At 46.1% G+C, this 18,971-nt stretch overlaps 10 protein-coding genes across 10 annotated transcripts; 5 read left to right on the top strand and 5 right to left on the bottom strand.

The window, feature by feature from the left end:
• Positions 1-632: 632 nt before the first annotated feature.
• On the bottom strand, positions 633-2,718 carry BKA55DRAFT_585246 (uncharacterized protein). Its single transcript, XM_046194425.1, has 6 exons — positions 2,531-2,718; positions 2,221-2,474; positions 2,119-2,173; positions 1,852-2,071; positions 1,651-1,796; positions 633-1,590 (listed from the first exon to the last, which is right to left on the bottom strand). Exons 1-6 carry the CDS (start codon positions 2,668-2,670, stop codon positions 723-725), a joined length of 1,683 nt encoding a protein of 560 aa, XP_046041966.1. The 5' UTR covers positions 2,671-2,718; the 3' UTR covers positions 633-722.
• Positions 2,719-3,097: 379 nt separating this feature from the next.
• On the bottom strand, positions 3,098-3,649 carry BKA55DRAFT_546412 (uncharacterized protein; the record flags this gene model as incomplete). The annotated part of the gene is made up of 2 exons (XM_046190916.1): positions 3,098-3,421; positions 3,470-3,649. 2 exons carry the CDS (start codon positions 3,647-3,649, stop codon positions 3,098-3,100), a joined length of 504 nt encoding a protein of 167 aa, XP_046041965.1.
• A 1,176-nt stretch (positions 3,650-4,825) lies between these two features.
• On the top strand, positions 4,826-6,277 carry BKA55DRAFT_528328 (uncharacterized protein; the record flags this gene model as incomplete). Its single annotated transcript, XM_046188996.1, has 7 exons — positions 4,826-4,982; positions 5,042-5,207; positions 5,260-5,473; positions 5,527-5,541; positions 5,593-6,028; positions 6,083-6,179; positions 6,241-6,277. The coding sequence occupies 7 exons, from the start codon at positions 4,826-4,828 to the stop codon at positions 6,275-6,277; spliced, it is 1,122 nt and encodes a 373-aa protein (XP_046041964.1).
• A 659-nt stretch (positions 6,278-6,936) lies between these two features.
• BKA55DRAFT_681250 (Alpha/Beta hydrolase protein) lies at positions 6,937-8,030 on the top strand (the record flags this gene model as incomplete). The annotated part of the gene is made up of 2 exons (XM_046198242.1): positions 6,937-7,816; positions 7,878-8,030. The coding sequence occupies exons 1-2, from the start codon at positions 7,064-7,066 to the stop codon at positions 8,028-8,030; spliced, it is 906 nt and encodes a 301-aa protein (XP_046041963.1). The 5' UTR covers positions 6,937-7,063.
• Positions 8,031-8,086: 56 nt separating this feature from the next.
• On the bottom strand, positions 8,087-10,098 carry BKA55DRAFT_218792 (uncharacterized protein). The gene is made up of 3 exons (XM_046185223.1): positions 9,826-10,098; positions 8,388-9,750; positions 8,087-8,333 (listed from the first exon to the last, which is right to left on the bottom strand). Exons 1-3 carry the CDS (start codon positions 9,949-9,951, stop codon positions 8,236-8,238), a joined length of 1,587 nt encoding a protein of 528 aa, XP_046041962.1. The 5' UTR covers positions 9,952-10,098; the 3' UTR covers positions 8,087-8,235.
• A 196-nt stretch (positions 10,099-10,294) lies between these two features.
• BKA55DRAFT_585243 (uncharacterized protein) lies at positions 10,295-11,115 on the top strand. The gene has a single exon (XM_046194424.1). The coding sequence runs from the start codon at positions 10,653-10,655 to the stop codon at positions 11,064-11,066; it is 414 nt and encodes a 137-aa protein (XP_046041961.1). The 5' UTR covers positions 10,295-10,652; the 3' UTR covers positions 11,067-11,115.
• A 26-nt stretch (positions 11,116-11,141) lies between these two features.
• Positions 11,142-12,653, bottom strand: BKA55DRAFT_585241 (uncharacterized protein). The gene is made up of 5 exons (XM_046194423.1): positions 12,353-12,653; positions 12,267-12,303; positions 12,144-12,211; positions 11,723-12,096; positions 11,142-11,670 (listed from the first exon to the last, which is right to left on the bottom strand). Exons 1-5 carry the CDS (start codon positions 12,521-12,523, stop codon positions 11,190-11,192), a joined length of 1,131 nt encoding a protein of 376 aa, XP_046041960.1. The 5' UTR covers positions 12,524-12,653; the 3' UTR covers positions 11,142-11,189.
• A 1,123-nt stretch (positions 12,654-13,776) lies between these two features.
• On the bottom strand, positions 13,777-14,900 carry BKA55DRAFT_528567 (chaperonin 10-like protein; the record flags this gene model as incomplete). The annotated part of the gene is made up of 3 exons (XM_046189010.1): positions 13,777-13,993; positions 14,046-14,126; positions 14,179-14,900. The coding sequence occupies 3 exons, from the start codon at positions 14,898-14,900 to the stop codon at positions 13,777-13,779; spliced, it is 1,020 nt and encodes a 339-aa protein (XP_046041959.1).
• An 825-nt stretch (positions 14,901-15,725) lies between these two features.
• Positions 15,726-16,643, top strand: BKA55DRAFT_546405 (uncharacterized protein; the record flags this gene model as incomplete). Its single annotated transcript, XM_046190915.1, has 1 exon — positions 15,726-16,643. One exon carries the CDS (start codon positions 15,726-15,728, stop codon positions 16,641-16,643), a length of 918 nt encoding a protein of 305 aa, XP_046041958.1.
• Positions 16,644-17,119: 476 nt separating this feature from the next.
• On the top strand, positions 17,120-18,961 carry BKA55DRAFT_218755 (major facilitator superfamily domain-containing protein). The gene is made up of 5 exons (XM_046185221.1): positions 17,120-17,365; positions 17,415-17,548; positions 17,596-17,638; positions 17,686-18,797; positions 18,851-18,961. Exons 1-5 carry the CDS (start codon positions 17,189-17,191, stop codon positions 18,900-18,902), a joined length of 1,518 nt encoding a protein of 505 aa, XP_046041957.1. The 5' UTR covers positions 17,120-17,188; the 3' UTR covers positions 18,903-18,961.
• Positions 18,962-18,971: the final 10 nt, after the last annotated feature.

Genomic DNA, 18,971 nt, shown 5'->3' with positions numbered 1-18,971 from the left:
AATACTAATGGTTTTATACCATAAGGACTACCGCGTTGTGTTGTTGGTGCCGAGGTTGTGATTCACAGCTTCGGGCCAGTTATCGCTGTAGATCGGGGAGTTTCGAAGCCAGACTGCAAGATAGTGGAGCTTCCGGAGAGCAACAATACCTTCCTATCTATTAAATTTTACTGTACGAGCATTCTGTTCCTGGTTTATAGTCTCTACTGTCTCTCATGGCTCTCTTCTAGTTCTTAATTTACTGTAACATCGAATACAGGAGGCGCACTCTCACCGAGGGCAGCAGAGAAAGTTTCTACAGGCTATGCACCTACAACATCGCCGGCGGTATAAAGGGCAGCTTTAAGCGCATAAGGAGGAAGGCTTAAAGGGAAAGGTTAACAATATAATTAAAATATCAGATAGTAATAGTAAATAGGGTTAAAAATAATTTAATTGAAACTTAGCAGAGATAAGAGAAAAGTTATAATATAGCCCTTTACTTACTTTTTACTTATAAAAAAAACTTTTTAAATAATACTTTTAAATAAGTATTATTAGAAGTTATATTATTTTTAATTATTAATAAAAAAGCTAAAAAGCAAAATAGCCTCTTATAAAATTAAAAGTAAAAAGAAAGTTTTTATAAAAACCTTAGTAATTATATATGTAATTTATTTATCTTGCCCCCTTGCTTATTTATTAATCTTATATTTAGAACATATATATTAGACTCTTTGTAATTAAACCGAGAGCGGCCTAGAAACAGACTTTTCCCATAGCTCCTCTATAAATTCACGATTAGCATTCCCCATAGGCCAAGCTACCCTCCTTAGCGTCCCTTTTGCTTGTGACCAAGTCGAGATACCCAAAGTCGTTGCCTGCTGCTTCAAAGCCTCTTGGAAGAATTGTCTGGCTGATAACATCCCTCTATCTTGATCATTGTCCTTGAGGGCGCGCAAAGAGGCTATAAGCCCGAGCAATGTCTGCCATAGCATAAACGCCTCGTTCTTTGGTGTGTCCGCCGAGGTAAGGATCTTGGCGACATCGTGTTGCAGCAACGTAACAGCGTATTTATGTATGCGCTTGTCAACATACTCCAATGCTCCGAGAACATCTTGCATGTAGAAGACTGAGGCGATGGTCATTCCGCACCAGGGTCCGACGAATGACGATGGGGTAATGTCAGGACTTTCCCCCTTCTTTCCTGGAACAGAAATGGATTGAATATGTGCCATGACATATTCTCCCAATACCCTCGACGCAGGGCCTCTCCGCCAGAAACCTTCGAACTTTCCTTCTGCTGTTTCTATCCCTGTGTCTTTAAACATATGATCCTGCGCAGCCGTAAAATCCCGTAGAGAGTTAATGATGACTTGTCCGTCTGCATTGTTGAGCCGTGCTCCTTGGGGCAAGGGGCTGAAGAAGAACGGGAATAAACGAATAGCTTGGAGTTTCAGGCCGAGATTCTCCATGGCTTCACTCATGTGCCATGTATGTGATAGTTTGAGAAGGCTCCGGCCAGGTATAGCGTCAAGACTGCTGGCATGTCCTCCAGTTCGGCATATGCCGCTAAGTAAACTTTTGAGGCCTGTAATGTAGACATAAGACCTATGACAAGTTATTAGATATAAGAACGATGTATCGACATGGATTGATTATGCGCCTCACATGACGAAATAACGATTAGCTAGTTCTCTGTCAGTGGAACAGCAATCAGATGTAGTCGGATCACTTTTATCAGGTCGGGCTGTTTCGATCAGCGCCAGAATGCCACTTATATGAGTCTCAGCAGCAACAAGCTCTCCATGACAGGCCTGGAAAACGCAATAAGCTAAGTAATTCTAGGGAAGGTAAAGTAGGGCGAATCACCTCTGTGAAAGCCAACGTTGCCATTTCTCTAATAATCGCAGCTTCAAGTTTGTAGTCTCCTGATGCGATCCAACGATTGATGACACGCATGACCTCGATTTTATGATATAAGAATGTGGACTCAAACGTGGACAGGTCGCCGAATTGGAATGAGAAATGCATCCCGGCCATGAGGATGGCGCTTCGCAGTGCGCAAGGGTTGTCTATCATACGCGCAAGACTATCTTGGTGAGTGTGATAGACAAGAAGATCGGCAGGAATACGAACTATTCTGTTCCGGGTATCTTTGGTGTCATCTTTGGTGTCCGACTCGATTCAAACACTATCCAAAGTCAGCATCTCCATGGGTATCTGCTCATCACGACTGACAATATTGGAATAACTCATGAGATCTAAGTGGCATGGCAACAGCCAACTTGTTAAACCCCGTATCATGGTTCAAACAGCTCAATCGAAGAGGAACACTTGTCTTCTTCATACAAGCCATCTCCTTGGACGTCTGCTCAACTTCCCAAGGCGTTTGATCCCACGGATGAGCTTCCTTCTGCTGGGCCCTTCGTTCCCTCAGCGGGATCTTCGGAGGTGCATATATACAAGTCCTCTGACCCTTGACACAGTTGTAACTACCATTTCCCCATATTAGTAAACAGATCTCTCAGCTTATAGTGGGGGCCATCACCATTGCGGTCGCTGCTCGTCACATCGTTTTCGGCGGGTCCGGCAATTGGAACAGCCTGTTCGACTGCGCGTGTGGAACTGCCGCACTCTCGAGTCTGTTTCTGGCGTCTTTGAGGTTTCTTTTTCTGAACTTGAAGACATTTCTCGGGATTATTGAAGAGATAAGATCATGACAGTTGAATCAGCCTGACAGGGCTTCGGTGATGGAGACAAGGTGGCGCGTCAGCACTAACCCTGTCTTTCACCTGATTACTCAGCTCTCCAGAAGAGCCAATTGGAAAATTTACGAAATAATTAGAGTTTCTGGGCAGCGGGTAGCGTTGGAGGTACTGACTCGCGGGAAGCTAACCTAGACCATGGAATTGGGAATCACGACTCAATGCCATTCAGATTACTCAATACGACACCTCACTCAGTTGGTCATCGATAAAGTTGTATAAAGAAGTATTATAACAAAATTGTCTTTCAGCTATCCGTATCACATCTGCTGATTGTTACATATATTGTACTGAATGTTATGCTTTTAATAGAGACACGATTTGCCTGTAGCTAAGTGTTGGCCTCTATTTTAACCATTGCTAGGCTTGACTTTGTAAACAGCATTCTCAACAGCAACAGAGCCATCTTCATCGATAAACCACCGGAGCTCACTGACGAAAGCAGACCGCTCTACCCATTTTAGGTCAGGATGGCTTGTCTCAATGATGGGAGACCCCAACCATTCATTCTCTCCAAACTCAAGAGTTCGTGCCTTTGGTCCCCCGGTGAAGACCTCCATCCACTTTTCATCAATCTGTAGAACGCCCTTGAAGTGGATGTAAATACCATGGCCCTCCTTCGATCGGAATTGAACTCGGACATCGAGATGTCCAGTATTTGTGTCAGGATCACGCTGATCAATGGTTAGCATGAGTCTTTGGTGTATGAAGAGGGCATATACCAAAATCCAATCGGCGCCGCCGGGGAGAAGTTCTGCCTCAAAACCACTACCTTTGATGTGGCCGTGCGTCAAGAAGGCGATGATGCGATGATTATTGCCCTTGGCTTCTGGGATGACGAGGGCTTTGTCTGGGGATGTATACATCCTCACTGTGAAAACGTGTTCGAGTGAAGGTGTCATGGTAACGGCTTGTGATGCTAGTAACCCGGGTTCTCTGTGTGATCTGTGGTGCGAGAGATGCTCCTCTATGTTTGCAAGTAATGAGATTTAAGTGAACTATCTCGCAAGATGTTGTATCTGTGGCGCATGTTACCTTCTTATAGAGGCTATAAACAGGGAGGTCTTGACTACACCTGGGGCTCATGATTGATCAATGGAAATTGCTTATATTCTCTAAACTCATCTCATAATACGTACCTGTTCCTCCCAGTCCGTACGAGCGGGTGACTTAGTAATTGCCTCTCGTTGTTCTCGTTGTGGACAAGAGGGAGCAATAATGGTCTTTAGTCATCTCCACTTCGCTGCATCTGGCCAATGAACCGTGGTTTGAGATGTAAGCGTGAAGGTTACAGAGACGGCTCGGTCACTAAGCACCTGCGTGTAATCAGCAAACAGCGTGCCAATGTTTCCCGAGTAGTATGCAGTATGCAGACAACCGCGATTTATATCGTAAGGATTCCGCTCGTTCAAGTGACACTAGCACTGGTTCTTGTCTATCCGCGAAGTGGCATAAATTATTTACTTTAATAAGATAAGCCAAGTTATCTTATTGATCTGTGGAGAATTGTCAGGCAGCCTATTACATCGATCGCACCATACAGGGTGTACAATGGGAGCCAGCAAACGCGATAACGAACCACGAGATGTCAGTAATAAACACGAAGCGAAGGAAGTACGAAACATGCGGAGAAAATGCCCAGTAGGAAGATTCAATTCCAGTGATCGAAACTCACTAAACATGGCCATATTGATGTTGCATCGACAGTGTATACATATCAGTAATCAGCTCCGAGAACAATGTGAAGTCAGCCCGTCTTGTCGGCTTACACGTACACAATCACCGCTATTGCTGTGATTGCAACATTCCCTCGGCATTCGCGAAATATCGCGATTTCAAAGCAGATATGGCCTGTTCAAGATAATGCACGTTAGTAATTCATTAATTGTTGATCAAAGCAAAAAGACAGTCAAGGTGTATATATGTATGTAGTAATTGTCAATAAACACAATGAAGCCATCAAAACACTGCATCATAAGATAACAACTACACTTGAACGTTTCAATACATCTTCACCTGTTCGCTTAGGCTATTAAGAATCCAATCAACAATAATTCACAAATTTACGCTCAAACATAATGACCTCACAAACCTCTAAGCTCTTCAAACCAATCAAGGTTGGCGCCCTTGATTTACAGCATCGGATCGTCCTTGCACCCTTGACTCGTGGTCGTGCCGATGCACTTGGTGTTCCCGCTAGCTACGCCGCGGATTATTATTCCCAGCGCGCTACACGTACGTTTTCACTGTCGCTCTACCGCTAAAAAAGCTAACACTTATTGGTTGATGGCCAGCTGGCGGTTTGTTGATCACAGAAGGAACTTTCATCTCGCTTGAAGGATCTGGGCGACCATTCTCACCAGGAATCTATTCTAAAGAACAAATTAAGGCTTGGAAGCATGTCACTGATGCAGTTCATGCCAAAGGAGCCTTTATCCTCTGTCAGCTATGGGCTCTTGGGTAAGCTAGTCCCCAGTTTTGGCTGTCCTTCTCTCTACTAACATCTCACGAGACGCATTGCCGAACCTGACCTTGTGCCAGCTGTTCTCAGTCCAGGCACACAACCTTTTTTCGAGGACGCTGATGTCACACGAAATATCCCGAACAAGTTCACCGTCATGAGCGAAGCTGATATCGATAACTTTGTGGAATACTACCGACAAGCGGCTTTGAATGCTATGGAGGCTGGTTTCGATGGTATTGAGATTCACGGAGCCAATGGATATGTAGGTAATCGCATGCTTAAGTCATAAAGAGATGGCTAATCTACGATGTATAGCTTATTGATCAGTTCGTGAGTATCTGCTGTCCTTTAGGAAGTGGAATATGCCTGACTATACCGTAGCTTCAATCAACCAGCAACGACAGAACAGACCAATACGGCGGCAGCGTCGAGAACCGCATCCGTTTCCCCCTCCGCGTGGTCAACGCAGTCAGCGATGCCATCGGTCCAGAACGGGTCGGCGTCCGCATGTCACCATTCACCCGCTTTCAAGGCATGCGAGAAGCCGAACCACTCTCGCTCTTCGTTCCTTGGGCACAAGCTATTGTAGACGCTCAACCCCGCATTGCGTACATTCACGCCATTGAGCCTCGCGCCGATGGTTCGGTAGATACACCTGAGCATTTACGAAAGGTTGAAGATAATTTGGCGCCTATTAGAAAGGTCGCTACCCGTGCTGGTGTGCAGTTCATCGTTGCGGGGGGATATACGCCTGAGAAGGCGTTGCAGCATACTAGCGAGACAGACGATCTCGTGGCCTTTGGCCGTCACTTCATCCGTTAGTGTCCGTTCATTCACGTCCCGCTTCTAGTTGCTAACATTTCTGGTGCAGCCAACCCTGATCTCCCTGCTCGAATCAAGAATGATTGGTCGCTTACCAAATACGATCGCTCGGTCTTCTACGAGGTGAACGGAGTAGGATACATCGAGTAAGTCATGCCATGATCCTGCATTCCTTTAGTTTGCTCTGTACTGATACAGTGCTTTTAGCTACACAGTGTACAATGCAGACACAGCTGCGGCTTGAAGATAGCAGCGGGATACGCAGCAAACCTTTATGAGTAAAAGATAGATCACGATAGAATTTTCTCCGTCTTTCCAATAAAACCAGAATTAGCGTCTTATCTCTTAAATCTCTATTGTGGATTGGCACGTTTTGACATCACTCTGCACAGTGTCTTTCACCTGCAACGATTGTGACTCGTTTCACAGTGAAGCGTCACATGCCTCCCTCACGCTTTGGCTCTCTTCCCTGTAACCATTTTGATTTATTGATGAAAAGAAGAGGCCATTTCTGTTTTGTCTGCGACTACTTGCACATAATCTCTTTTATGAAGACGCAAGCCTCAGCAGACAAGCCTATAGTCACCAAGACGGACTCGCCGCAAAGTACATAATATGATGTCTAGAGAAAACACTTCCTAGAGTTCTTAGGGTAGTTTGCTGCCAATTCTGTGTCTACCATCATGCTCATGCCATATGCTGCCTTCTAGCGTCGGCTGACTTCCCGAGGTATGATAACAAAGAGAAAGAAAATGTGACGAAAAGAATCAGTAATTGTTCGTGTCACTCTCGCCAGTTGGTCATGCATGTCACTATGGCCAGCTAATACCACTAATCTGGTGGCGCACGAAGTGTAATCCTAAATGCGGGACGGTGACCTTCGTGAGTAAGCACTCCGACTCTCAGTGACATCACAAACAAGACCCCTCAAGCCAGCATAAAAAGACAATATCAGCGTAACCTTTGTAAAAGATTACCAAGCATTCTTTCCCCAGAAACATAATCTCCAACCTTATCAAACTCGATCAAAATGTCAACTCAGCAAAGTGCCAAGACGCAATATGTCAAGGCACCTAACGGTGTCGCATTTGCATACCGCCAAATCGGCAATGCATCCGGTATCCCACTTTTACTTTTGACACACTTCCGAGGTACCATGGATAAGTGGGATCCTCTCATCGTAAACAGCCTCGCCAAGAACCGTCGTGTTATCACAGTCGATTATGCCGGTGTTGGTCTCAGCACCGGTGAAGTAGCCACTTCAATCCGACAATCCGCCGCCGATATAACACAGTTCATCGAACTCATAGGAGGAACGGAAATTGATCTTCTGGGATTTAGTATTGGAGGCTACGTCGCTCAGATGGTAGCCCTCAACGCAGATCCAAGCAAGGTCAAAGTCCGCAAGTTGATCCTGGCAGGAACAGGAACCAGCTACGGGCCTGAACTTGTTTATTCTCAGAACAAAGACGTCGGTTCTGTTGCTGGGGTCAAGGATGTTGACATCAATGTGTTCAAGACACTTTTCTTTCCTAAGAATGCTGAGGGTGACGCTGCAGCTGAAGCTTGGTGGTCGAGAATCCATGAACGGAACGCATCTACGAGTGGTGAGGAGGCATCTCTTTGGCTGAGCAGTGGATATAGAGATGGTGGAAAAGGACTTATGGGACAAGTTACGCAGGGCCATGATTTTACAGAGAGTCGGGAGAAGAGCAAGGGAGAAGATGGCGCTTATGATCGATTACTTGATCTCAAGACCCCAGTGTTGATCGCAAATGGAAGCGTGAGTGACCTTTCCTGCTCTTTCAATCAAGGCTATATGCTAACAGATATGTTTTTGACAGAACGACTATATGATCCCCACGCCCAACAGCTACCTTATCTACAACAAGGTCCCCAACGGGCAGCTCATTTTGTACCCCGATAGCGGACACGGCTTTCTCTTCCAGTACGCTCCGACCTTCGTCAAACATGTCGAGACTTTCCTCGAGGGCTAGTAAACAGAGGCTATCATTCTCCCTGGTTGAGCAGTGGAAGTTGGTGATAGGTTGCACAGGAGATCAGGAAAGAAAATAGAGATATTTATTGAACTACCACCGTCATTTTCCCATTATTTTTCGATCTCATTCTTGCGTCGCTTGTTTCCATTCATATCGCCATAAATACACCAGCACCACATCATTCGATTTGATCCTCCCAATGCTAGTCTTCCTGGATGATGGACATCTTTAACGACTTACGGATGTCCACAGGCCGAACGGCGGGTGTTCTCCCGAGACACACAGTTGAGTTGACAAGACCTAACGAGACTAGTTAGCTTTCCGTATTGACCAAGTGCGTTCCCGTTTTCTTACACATGATCAGTCGCTCAACGTCGATCTTGACCTTCGTCTCACGTCTAATAGGCGTCTTCCACTGCTCCCCAGGTCCTTTACCCTTTGGCGGTGGCGGCATCGCTCCCATCGCCATACCCATCAAACCAGCGGGACAAGAAAACGAAGCAGGTTCATCGCTTAGAATATCTTCCTCCACGAAGTTGCCGTTACCTGGAATATCGGGAGGCGTAGTAGGTTCAGAACTCGTCTCCGAGTCTGATGATCTCTCAAACATACCCATGTCAATATGAGCTGTTACAAAGTCTTTCCCTGATGGAATAGTAACGCCGTAGCCGCGGAGGCAAATCTCGATCTCATCTGAGTCGAAGAAATCTCCGTCATATTCTGGATCAATAATTCGTAGTTGAGGGTTCAATCGTAGATCTCGGATCTGTTCGAGAGATGGACCGAAAGGTCCCATGGAGAAACCTGACATCTCTGATGGTCTGTATGCCTCATGCTCCAAAGACCTATTCCCAATAGGTAGGTCACAGCTACCATAGCCCTGATCAGGAAAGAATGTCCCAGCACCACCAACATTAGTAAACGGAAACCTCCAATTATTAAGCGTAGTCTCCCTCGATTTGCGCAACGCCTCACCCAACCGACTACTTATCTCCTCCCTCGTCTCAAAGTGCATACAGAACCCAAAGACCTTGCGATACCACGTAGGAGGCGCATGTCTCATGGACGCTAGAAGGAAAGCGGCTTCTTGAGAAGCTCTATGGTACCGTCGGCCAAAGGTTAGTTCTTGAGCTGCATAGGATCGAGGGTTGGGGAGTGTAGAGTCCCACGTTGATCCGGGGAGTTGGTAGGTCATGTCGTAGAAGGGTGTTTGGGTGGTGGGGGGCTGGAAATAGGAGGTTGCATCAAAGGAATGAGGTGTCGAATCGGAGTTGGGGTCGGAGCTGGATCTTGGATGGGAGAGCATGGGGTCGATGGGGTTGGTGGTGTAGTCTAACTGTCTGGTGACATCCATCATAGGAAAGTCGAGATCTTGGGCTTGGGGGATGGGAGGCGTGAAATCAGCTGAGACGCCAGCTGGAAGATCGTCGAGGAGATCATTCTGATCCCCATCTTGGACGTCAGGTCTCTCATTCTCATCTACCTCTCGAGCGTTGGACAACAAACTGAGAGTAGACTGCTTAATGTGTTCAATGATTTGTGGATTATTCTTGACAGTATCCTGCTCAAGAATCACAGAGGTGAAGTTAACAAACTCTCTTCCCATGTCTTCCTTGGACCTCTCGAGCTCTTCGACTTTCTGCTTCAGAACATCGATAGCCGACTCCTTACGCTGGCGATATGCTCGCTGAGCCATACGGTTTTGCATCCTTCGGCGCTAATACAACCAGTTAGAACAGCACTTGACATTTATCACTAATCATCCCGAGATGTCAAGTCACGGTGTACTCACGATTGTCACAGATCCACCCTCCGGAACTTCTAGTGGCCTTCTTCCCCTTTTGGGGCCAGAACCCGTGTCTCCCGCGTCAAGCGGCAATACAGAGATAGTATCCATTCTCGATGTAGAAGGACTCATAGCTTAATAAGAATACCCTGACAAGATGGTAGATGTGTGCTATGACGCAGGCGCAATGGAGAAGCTGATCGGCGGGAGATATATTTTACCCAGCCATCTAGACGGGAAACTCGTCTTTGCGGCATTACGGCCCGTAGAGAGATTTTGGTGGCTCAACAGTGATTTCAGCTGAGAGGGAAACCAATCAGCGGCTGAAGTGGTACTGACTAAGTGATTTCACATTGGACTATTTGACCCGCATCTCCACCAAGACGCCGACATATAGCATAGACGCCGGCATTGGCTTGCAGCTGAGGCCGACAAAGAATCCGATACCCATTATGAACGGGTTGCTTATCTTTCAAATCTTCTGACGTTGCAATCTTGATAGATATACCATACATGCTTCTTTTTAAACCCCGGTATCGCTGTGTATGCGGAATCTAATCATGTTTCCTGACGCAGGAGAGAATTTGGGTTGGACCCCAAGAGTCTCACGTCAGATTTTGGGTTGAATCTGGTATGGCGACATACCGGTCAAATGTGGCTTCTCGTGTTCAAGACACCGGCGTCTCGCTTTCGTTGCACGATAGCGGTGCGGGCGTTGTTACACCACGGTTGCAGCGGCTCTCACCATCTGTGTTGGATTCTACGGCGACAGGTCCCGGCAGCGAGGCTACTGCAATATTGCTATTATTTTGCTCGGCATTGCTGGTTTTGCTATGCTCATAGCGACGTCTAGCCCGACAGTGCAGTACGTCGGTGTCTTCCTCGGCGCAGCAGGCATTTACCCTACGGTCCCTAACACTCTTTCCTGGTTAAATAATAACACTGAGGGGTCGTTAAAGCGTGCCTTTGTGCTGGGAGTAGTGGTGGGCTGGGTCAATTTAAATGGCATGGTGTCGTCAAACATCTACTTGCTTCGCGAAAAGCCCCGTTACTATACGAAACATGCGGTTGTCTTTGGTTATCTGGTGGTTTTCTTGCTTGGTGGATCTATTATAATGCATCTGGGACTTCGCAAGATAAACAAAGATCGCAGCCTTGGCAAGATGGACGCCAAGTGGGACAGTTTGTCAGATGAACAGAAGTTGGTTGAAGGTGACCTGCGACCTGACTTCAAATACACTCTATAGATCTACTAGTTAGTCTTAAATTACATAGTTAATATAAACCTAATTAGACCTAGGGTGTATCAAGAGGCCTGCTTATGAAGAAAATAATATCACTATATTATAACTAGGTTTATCATAGTATTTTTAAACTACCTGGTGCGTAGAAAAGGGATCCTCAGAGTCGCTAGACAAACTATGTCTCTGTTCGTCTTTTCCTTGTATTACCATACGGTTTGTCACCGGACCATGTCCCGGCTGTGGTCGGCCTCTCTTTTGGTCGACATCGGTATGCACGACAATTGTGGACTCTAAGGGACGGAGCTGATCCTTACTCTCAGATGAATGAAGCGTCCTGGGCAGATTGTGCATTTCATGGCTCCGAGAGGTACCTGTTTGGCGAGCCGTGACATTGTTCCTCGAATTTTCATGTCTTGCATAAGAGGATTGGTTATAGCTAGAACCGCGCTCATGACCTGATAGCAGAGGCCGGAGAGTTGGAACGCAAGCGCAGATAATACCACAGCACAACTCGCTGACTGACCAAGACGCTGATTCGACATTATGCCATGTGATATCCGTGCCAATGTTAAGGAACTTGATACGAACGAGTGAGATAAGACACGTGCTATTTCGTGTTAGTCGTAAAAGACGAGCTCAGATTGGTATAAGAAACTCACAAAATTCCGAGGCAAAAGACAGACATAAGAATCCACTTTTGTCGCCGGCCGAGCTTCAGACTGCGAAGAACGGGGATCGGGAGGGCCATGATCAAGATATCGGTCAAAATATTACCCGCCGCGCCGACATAGAATGAAGATTTGTTGAGAATACAGGTGCCCTTGATCGTGACATCCCAGAAAGATGCAATAGGCACGCACATAAATGTATTCAGAAAGATTTGAGAAAGACTCCAGCAAGTGACGAGGACGACGGATGCGATATATGTCTTCTTGTACTGTCGCACAGGTATTACACGGTAGTACTGGAGGAGAAATATTGTCTTGATGACGGCTAAGGCGAGGTTGTAGACGACGGTTGAGAAGTAAAACAGCTGGATTGTTTTAGCTAAATTGCTAATTGGGTGTTAGTAAAGCCTACCCTTAAGAAATTACTGATCTGTTGGCCAGAAAGTGTAGATATATGAGAGCCAAGACCATTTCTAACGTCTGTAGCATATTAGTAAACTGTTTAAAAAAAGTTACTTTAATAGGGTTACTTTACTTGCTCCGATAATAGAAGCGTCAGCGATCGTCAACAACTGTTTGTCATTAGTAAGAAGATTTCTCAGTATTGAATGTGATACCCACGCAAGCAAGGATCGCACATGCGTCATCGACGCCAAAGTTTCTCAGCATGATGGTCCGGGCGTACACTCGCAGGGATACCACGATAAGAGAAATTGACGACAGAGTCGCCATAACACCTATGGCGACCGCACTTCTGGACTCGGAGGCATAATCTGAAGCAGCCATAGCCATAGACGTCTTGTGTGAAGGAGTGACGACAAGTTCAAAATGGGGTATTCACCGGGCTGTAGAGCAGCGACTTGCGAGAGATTTAAATCAGAAGAGGATACAGCCGACGCGAGAAAGTGGCTACAGGGCTAATGAGTCGAGAATCAAGCCAGAGGTCAGATTATCAAATTGGGGGCTGCTTGCTTTACGCCAGTTCGTCCCAAGTTACAAACGATCGGAACGCGCTGCCGTCAGCTAGAGCGATCGGTAGCCGGAAACAGCCATGTGGCTTTGAGAGTAGAGCGATAAGGTTCATTAGCCAGGGAGCAAGTGGCTGTTAGGCTTACGAGCAGCGAATCAAGATGGAGAGCAGGTCGTCTCACAATTTCAATTATGGGCCTAAATCCAAGTTACTGGATTTCCTGAGTCATGGACGATCAGAACGCACAGACGCTAGTGCGGGGAAGAAAACCGCGAATTCGAGACCTGCGGAATTAGTGTGAAATCCCAGAGTTAGCTGTTTCTTGCCCACGAGGAGGCGTTATCTACAGCAATTAGGCGCTAGAATCAACATGACAGGGAGGGAGATAAGGTTTAGTAGTTCAGGAGAAAGGCCGTGCGCTGAGCCACTACATGATACAAGTAACATCCACAACTTCGCCATTGCTACTTGTTTCAATGGTTCCGGAGGCCGGCCAGCTGCAGTATCTCTGCTTGGTTTGTTAACACACGACGTATGCTTGGGTGTGATCACGGAACGGTTCTTGGTGTAATGAAATAACCTGGAAACGGTCTATGCTGACTAAGGCTAGCCTTAAAAAGCGGAGGAAATATTACATTAAGCGCCAGCAGGTTATAGGTTAATACCTAGAAGTAATAAAATACTAATACTTAATATTTTTTTTAATATTTATTTTTTAAACTAGGAATTTAATAGAAGAATTTAAGTAAGCTTTAAAAATTAGAAATAATATAGAATTAAATATTAAAAGTTAATATAATAAAAAATTAAAAAAATATAAATTTTAAATATAAATAAGGCAGGGTTTTTTATATTAATTAAGGTATAATAGTTTTTGATTATTAATATTATAATACTACTAAATCTTATAATAATTAAAATTTAAAATACTAAAAGTAACTTAATAAGAAGGCTACTAAAGAATAAAAGCAAGATTAATAAATTAATATAAATAGAACAGCTTTCGGCAGAACTATTTTAATTTTATTATAGAAGTAAAGAGGGAAGTAGGCTGTCCCATTACAAGAAGACAAGTCTAGTTAGGCATTTCCAGAACAGCCCTATATCTCATCTTGTTCTGCTCAACCAGTTCAAAGACCTCCTTGATAGTTGAGGCACCCTCATGCTTGAAGATCTGAACCATAGGCTTGATACCATGACGTCCTGAAAACTCAAGCATCTCATCGTGGATATTACGCGATCCAACCAAGCTTGAAAAGACATGATACCCTTGGAAGAACATTGCTCCGGCACTGTGAGATGGTCAATATCAGTCATATTCGATGGGCAGGTGAGTTAACATACGGTAAGCTTAGAGGTCCGTGGACCGGGGCTGCAAGTGGGACGATGGTTCCATCTCGCGCGAGGAACTCCTTCGTCATGACCCTGTAGAATTATTGTTAGTCGAAGCCTTTCTAAGTAGTACCAAAGTACTTACTTATCCCAGTCAGGGTACCTGGTACCACAAATTACAAGAACATCAATCGGTGCCGTAGCTGTATCAAACATGTTCTCGATAAGATGGAACTCCTTGGCGCCCAGCTGTCGCGCCTCAGCCTCCTTGTTAGCGCTTGTGCTGTAGATAACAACATCGGCACCCATCTTGTCCGCATACTGAATAGCGAGATGGCCAAGACCACCAATGCCGAGAATGCCGACGCGTTTCTCAGGTGTCACTGTAGCCTTGAGAGCAGTGTACACTGTTGCGCCGGCACATTGGAGCGGTGCAGCATGTTCGCTGGCAAGGCTGTCGGGGATCTTGTGAAGATATGTCTCCTTGCCGATGTAATAAGTTCCAAAGGTTCCATTGTCGAAGTCACCTTCACCGAAAATGACACGCTCATAGCAGTAAATATCTCGCCCAGATAGACAATACTTGCAATGGCCGCACGAATCTCGATGGAATCCGCCACCTGCCCGATCACCAACTTTGAATTGTGTAACGAGCGAGCCAACGGACTCGACAACACCAATTCCCTCGTGGCCAAGAGCTACAGGGGCTCCCAACTGGCAGAGAACGATGTCTGAGTGGCACACGCCGCTGTGGGTCAGACGGACGAGGATATCGTGAGGGCCAAGTTCTGGTAGCTTGACGGAGGAGGGAGAGAAGCCGCCGTTACCATCGCCTGCGCGATAGATCGTATGTCCTGTAGGGGACATTTTGGTTGGTGAAAAGGGGATATCAGATTTGGAGTCTTTGGTGTAGATGCTCCAGGATTTGAGAGGACTGGCACTCTACGAGAGAGGGTGGTGTTACAAGATATAGTCCGGATTGTTCGAGCTTGATATTAACATGCTTATTGTGATTTATAATAATTAAGGTTTTATCTGGGACTGAGACTGATGCCTCTGTATGTTTGTTCGGAATGTCATTCTACACGATTACTATCTAATTATTGCCTTGCTCAATTCTCATTGCATCTCCCTCGGGCATTTCTGTCATCGGCAGGGGTTACTAATCGTTCCCGGCCTTCGCATGGGAGACCAGCCAATGATATCACGGAGACGGCTGTATTACTAAAACTAAGTCACCGGCTTCAGCAACTGCATTCCAACGTGTTTCCGCCAGGATTCAATTTCTACAGCAGCAAACCAAACCAATAACCAAAACTTTCCATTATCCTCGATATCATACTAATTTCCAACATAATATACTAGAAATACAAGACAGAGACAACAGAAATACGACGGGGAGCCGGAAAGCTATTCTAAAAATCCCGACTAGCGTCGTAAGCCATCACGCCCGGTGGGGTGAAGATGCAGGTGTCTTGATTAGGTCAGGAGAGGTGAGGTAATACAGACAAGGGTGTGATCACTAAGCAGGCCGCAGAATGCAACGGGACAGTGAAGCTATCACGAAAGATAATAGGCATAAACATATATTAAAAGAGATGAGTAGACATGTTGCAAGTCAGTATCGCAATTCCATCTTCATTTTACTCAACACGAACAGAGCTGAAGTCTTCCCATTCTCGAGTCTTCAACATGTCTTCTCCTTTCAAGAACATCCTCATTGTCGGAGCCACTGGCTCAATTGGCTCCATCATGTTAGACGCCCTAGTCAAAGAGCCTTCCTTTACTGTCTCCGCCCTCCAACGCTCATCGTCAAAGGGCAAACTCCCATTAAACGTGCGAGCCATTACAATTGATGATTCATACCCAACCGAAGCTCTCATCTCCGCTTTCACTGGTCAAGACGCAATTATCAACTGTATGACTTCTTTAGCTGTCGCTGATCAACTTCGCTTCGTTGATGCTGCTGTCGCTGCTAAAGTGAAGCGCTATGTTGCTTCTGAGTACGGTCTCAACAACAACAAACCTGAGGCAAGAGCCTTGAACTCAGTCTTTCGCGAGAAGGGTGAAGTGCAAGATTACCTTCGCTCCAAGGAATCCACTGGTCTAGAGTGGATGGCCATCGCTTGCGGAATGTGGATCAAGTGGAGTGCCCTACACGACTTTCTGGGCATGCACATTAAGGAGAAGAAGTTTGTCAAATGGGATGATGGAGAAGGCTGGTTCAGCAGTACTACCGAAGCCAACACAGTTCTTGCAATGGTCAATGCCCTGACTAAGAAATGGGAAGAGACTAAGAACAGAATCGTTTGGTTGAGTGACTTTGCTATCACTCAGAACATGCTTCTTGGAGCCATCGAGCGTGTCAGCGGGGAGAAATTCACTGTTGAGAAGGTTGACAGTGAGAAGCTTATCAAGGAGAAGCAGGCTGCTGTTGCTGCTGGGGATCATTACGCTATTTATGCCTTGATTGAGACGGGATTTGTGATGGGTAGATTTGGAGGACATCTCGAGAAGGAGGGAGAGATCATGAATGACTTGCTGGGTCTGCCGAGGCAGGACTTTGAGGAGGTTGTGCGTGTTGCTTTGAAGGCTGTTGAAGAGTCATGATCTAATCCATGGAGCTTCGCTTATCTACTACCCTTGAACACTAGAGTGCTCTGGATTATGTGAGATTTATTCTTTCTCTTGTAGATAAACGAGAGTTGAATACTTGCCTTTCAACTTCCAGCCGTGATTTATGATCAATGATTAATGTAATCTTTTAGATTCTACGCCAGACAACTTTTAACACTGCTCTGCTGCAATTTCTAAGTGACAAACCATATGCAATTAAACTCGTGGTACATGCATCGGGAACTTGCCAAGACTATCACGGCATTCCTTCCATAATCAACATCCACCTTTAGGACCCCATGTAATACTGAACTCATGTTGTTCGCCTACTTCTCCGTTATCGTGACTAGCCTCTTCCAGCCAGATGCATGCTTATAGAGCGTTTAGTCAGCGGCTAGCTGCGTCTCCAGATAAAAGTTCCATGCTCAGCCGTAAAGCTACTGCTGAGGTTAAATGTGAACAACCGCCGCTGTCATTGCCCCCATCATGTTCGTCGCTTCAAAAGTATATAATATTTCCCACAGCGTCCCTTCGAAGCTATGGTAAAGGACGTCACAAGAATTTCAACCTCCATCTACGTCGCCGACGATGTGGTCGATTCTGACAACGCTGATCTGGCTTTGAAGGTTCTACGTGATGTAGAAGCTGAGGATCTGGTTATCGATGATGAAACGGCCAGGCAGCTCCTCAAGAAGATCGATCGCCACATGATGCCAGTAAGTTCGCCCAAGTTATAGGAAGTCTTCGCTGATCTTTATGTCCAAGGTTCTCTGCGTTGTCTACGGACTCAACTTTCTCGACAAAACGACCTTGACCTATGCATCCATCATGGGCTTGACAGCCCCTCATTCTGAAGGTGGTATTGGTCTTCACGGTCAGCAATATAGCTGGCTTGCCAGGTATCCTCGATTACAACACCCTTTACTACTCTAGCTGATAGTCCTAGCATTTTCTACTTTGGTTATCTCATTGGCGAGTGGCCTACAACTGTGAGTCGATCCTCCATTGGTCTACTCCTTACTAACCAGGTCCGTAGAGGCTATTGCAATACTTCCCACTCGGCAAATACCTAGCGTTCAACATTATCGCCTGGGGCTCGATACTATGTTGCTTCCCCGCCGCAACCAGCTTCGGCGGCGCCCTCGCTCTTCGTTTCTTGCTCGGCCTTCTCGAGTCATCAGTAACACCCGGCTTTGCCCTTCTTACATCCCAGTGGTACACGGCAACTGAGCAAGGCTTGCGGGTCAACCTTTGGTTCAGCTTCAATGGAGTCGCTCAGATATTTGGGGGGATAGTGGCATATGGCATCAGCAAGAGCACAAAGACATATGAGCCTGCCATTCAACCCTGGAAGATCATCTTCCTCGTTTGTGGGTTGATTACAGTTTTCTTTGGTCTGTTCTTTCTCTGGATCATGCCTGATAATCAGACCAATGCTCGGTGGCTTTCACCTCAGGACCGACTTCTATGTATCCAGCGCATTAAGGCGAATCAGCAAGGTATCGGCAACCGTCAGTGGAAGAGATGTCAGGCCCTCGAGGCAGTCACAGATCCACTCGCTTGGTCCTTTGTGGTCTACTCCCTGTTCTCCATGATCCCGAATGGAGGCATGACGAACTTCTTCTCACCGCTAATTAGCTCCTTTGGATATACTCCTGAGCAAGCGTTACTCTATGGAGCACCAGGCGGAGCTGTCCAGATTGTAAGCTTGCTTCTTTCCGGTTATTTGGGAGATCGGTATCATAATCGTCTTCTCGTCAGCTCCATTGGCCTTCTCATCGCCATTATCGGAATGAGCTTGATCGCATTTCTCCCGGAAGACATGAAAGTCGGAAGGTTGGCTGGGTTTTATTTAAACCAAACCGCCATCTGTCCTTTTGTCGCCCTCCTGTCTCTTATTTCCACCAATGTCGCAGGGTATACCAAAAAGACCACCGTCGCTTCTATGTACCTGATAGCATACTGCGTAGGCAACATCATTGGACCCCAGACATTTCGAGGCTCGAGCTGGAAGCCTGCTGAGTTTACGTTCATTGGTTGTTACGTGATTTGCTTCTTTGACGTGCTACTTGTTCGTTGGTATTGCCTGAGGTTAAATCGCGCCAAGGTCTTGAATGGTTCAGAGGAGGGGGCAGGGGGAAATAGGCAGTAAGTTAAACATTGCAGCTACTTATTGGAAAAGTCCTAATGCATTGACACAGGTGGCTTGACTTGACTGATCGCGAGAACCCGGACTTCCGGTATCGAGTGTAAGATGCAGACATTGGAGCATAGGGGGACGGCTGGAAATGACATTGGAGATACGGCACTGTTCCAAAACAG

The sequence above is a fragment of the Fusarium redolens genome, assembly GCF_020744475.1.
Source record: "Fusarium redolens strain MPI-CAGE-AT-0023 chromosome Unknown BKA55scaffold_29, whole genome shotgun sequence".
Classification (NCBI taxonomy): Eukaryota; Fungi; Ascomycota; class Sordariomycetes; order Hypocreales; family Nectriaceae; genus Fusarium; species Fusarium redolens.
The sequence above is the reverse complement of the archived record's forward strand: the minus strand, read 5'-3'. Positions and strand labels throughout refer to the sequence as shown.

What these genes read in the sequence shown, in the direction of transcription:
- BKA55DRAFT_218755 (XM_046185221.1), top strand. Translation starts at nt 17,189, where the DNA reads ATGGTAAAGGACGTCACAAGAATTTCAACCTCCATCTACGTCGCCGAC. An exon ending in TTGGCGAGTGGCCTACAACT is followed by an intron (nt 17,639 to 17,685) that starts GTGAGTCGATCC and finishes CCAGGTCCGTAG; the next exon opens with AGGCTATTGCAATACTTCCC. An exon ending in GGGGCAGGGGGAAATAGGCA is followed by an intron (nt 18,798 to 18,850) that starts GTAAGTTAAACA and finishes GCATTGACACAG; the next exon opens with GTGGCTTGACTTGACTGATC.
- BKA55DRAFT_585246 (XM_046194425.1), bottom strand. Translation starts at nt 2,670, where the DNA reads ATGTCTTCAAGTTCAGAAAAAGAAACCTCAAAGACGCCAGAAACAGAC. An exon ending in AAGATACCCGGAACAGAATA is followed by an intron (nt 2,072 to 2,118) that starts GTTCGTATTCCT and finishes TCACCAAGATAG; the next exon opens with TCTTGCGCGTATGATAGACA. An exon ending in GCTAATCGTTATTTCGTCAT is followed by an intron (nt 1,591 to 1,650) that starts GTGAGGCGCATA and finishes AACTTGTCATAG; the next exon opens with GTCTTATGTCTACATTACAG.
- BKA55DRAFT_218792 (XM_046185223.1), bottom strand. Translation starts at nt 9,951, where the DNA reads ATGAGTCCTTCTACATCGAGAATGGATACTATCTCTGTATTGCCGCTT. An exon ending in AGGGTGGATCTGTGACAATC is followed by an intron (nt 9,751 to 9,825) that starts GTGAGTACACCG and finishes TGGTTGTATTAG; the next exon opens with CGCCGAAGGATGCAAAACCG. An exon ending in CGTTGAGCGACTGATCATGT is followed by an intron (nt 8,334 to 8,387) that starts GTAAGAAAACGG and finishes TAGTCTCGTTAG; the next exon opens with GTCTTGTCAACTCAACTGTG.
- BKA55DRAFT_585243 (XM_046194424.1), top strand. Translation starts at nt 10,653, where the DNA reads ATGCTCATAGCGACGTCTAGCCCGACAGTGCAGTACGTCGGTGTCTTC.
- BKA55DRAFT_585241 (XM_046194423.1), bottom strand. Translation starts at nt 12,523, where the DNA reads ATGGCTATGGCTGCTTCAGATTATGCCTCCGAGTCCAGAAGTGCGGTC. An exon ending in CATGTGCGATCCTTGCTTGC is followed by an intron (nt 12,304 to 12,352) that starts GTGGGTATCACA and finishes AATGACAAACAG; the next exon opens with TTGTTGACGATCGCTGACGC. An exon ending in AGATCAGTAATTTCTTAAGG is followed by an intron (nt 12,097 to 12,143) that starts GTAGGCTTTACT and finishes AAAACAATCCAG; the next exon opens with CTGTTTTACTTCTCAACCGT.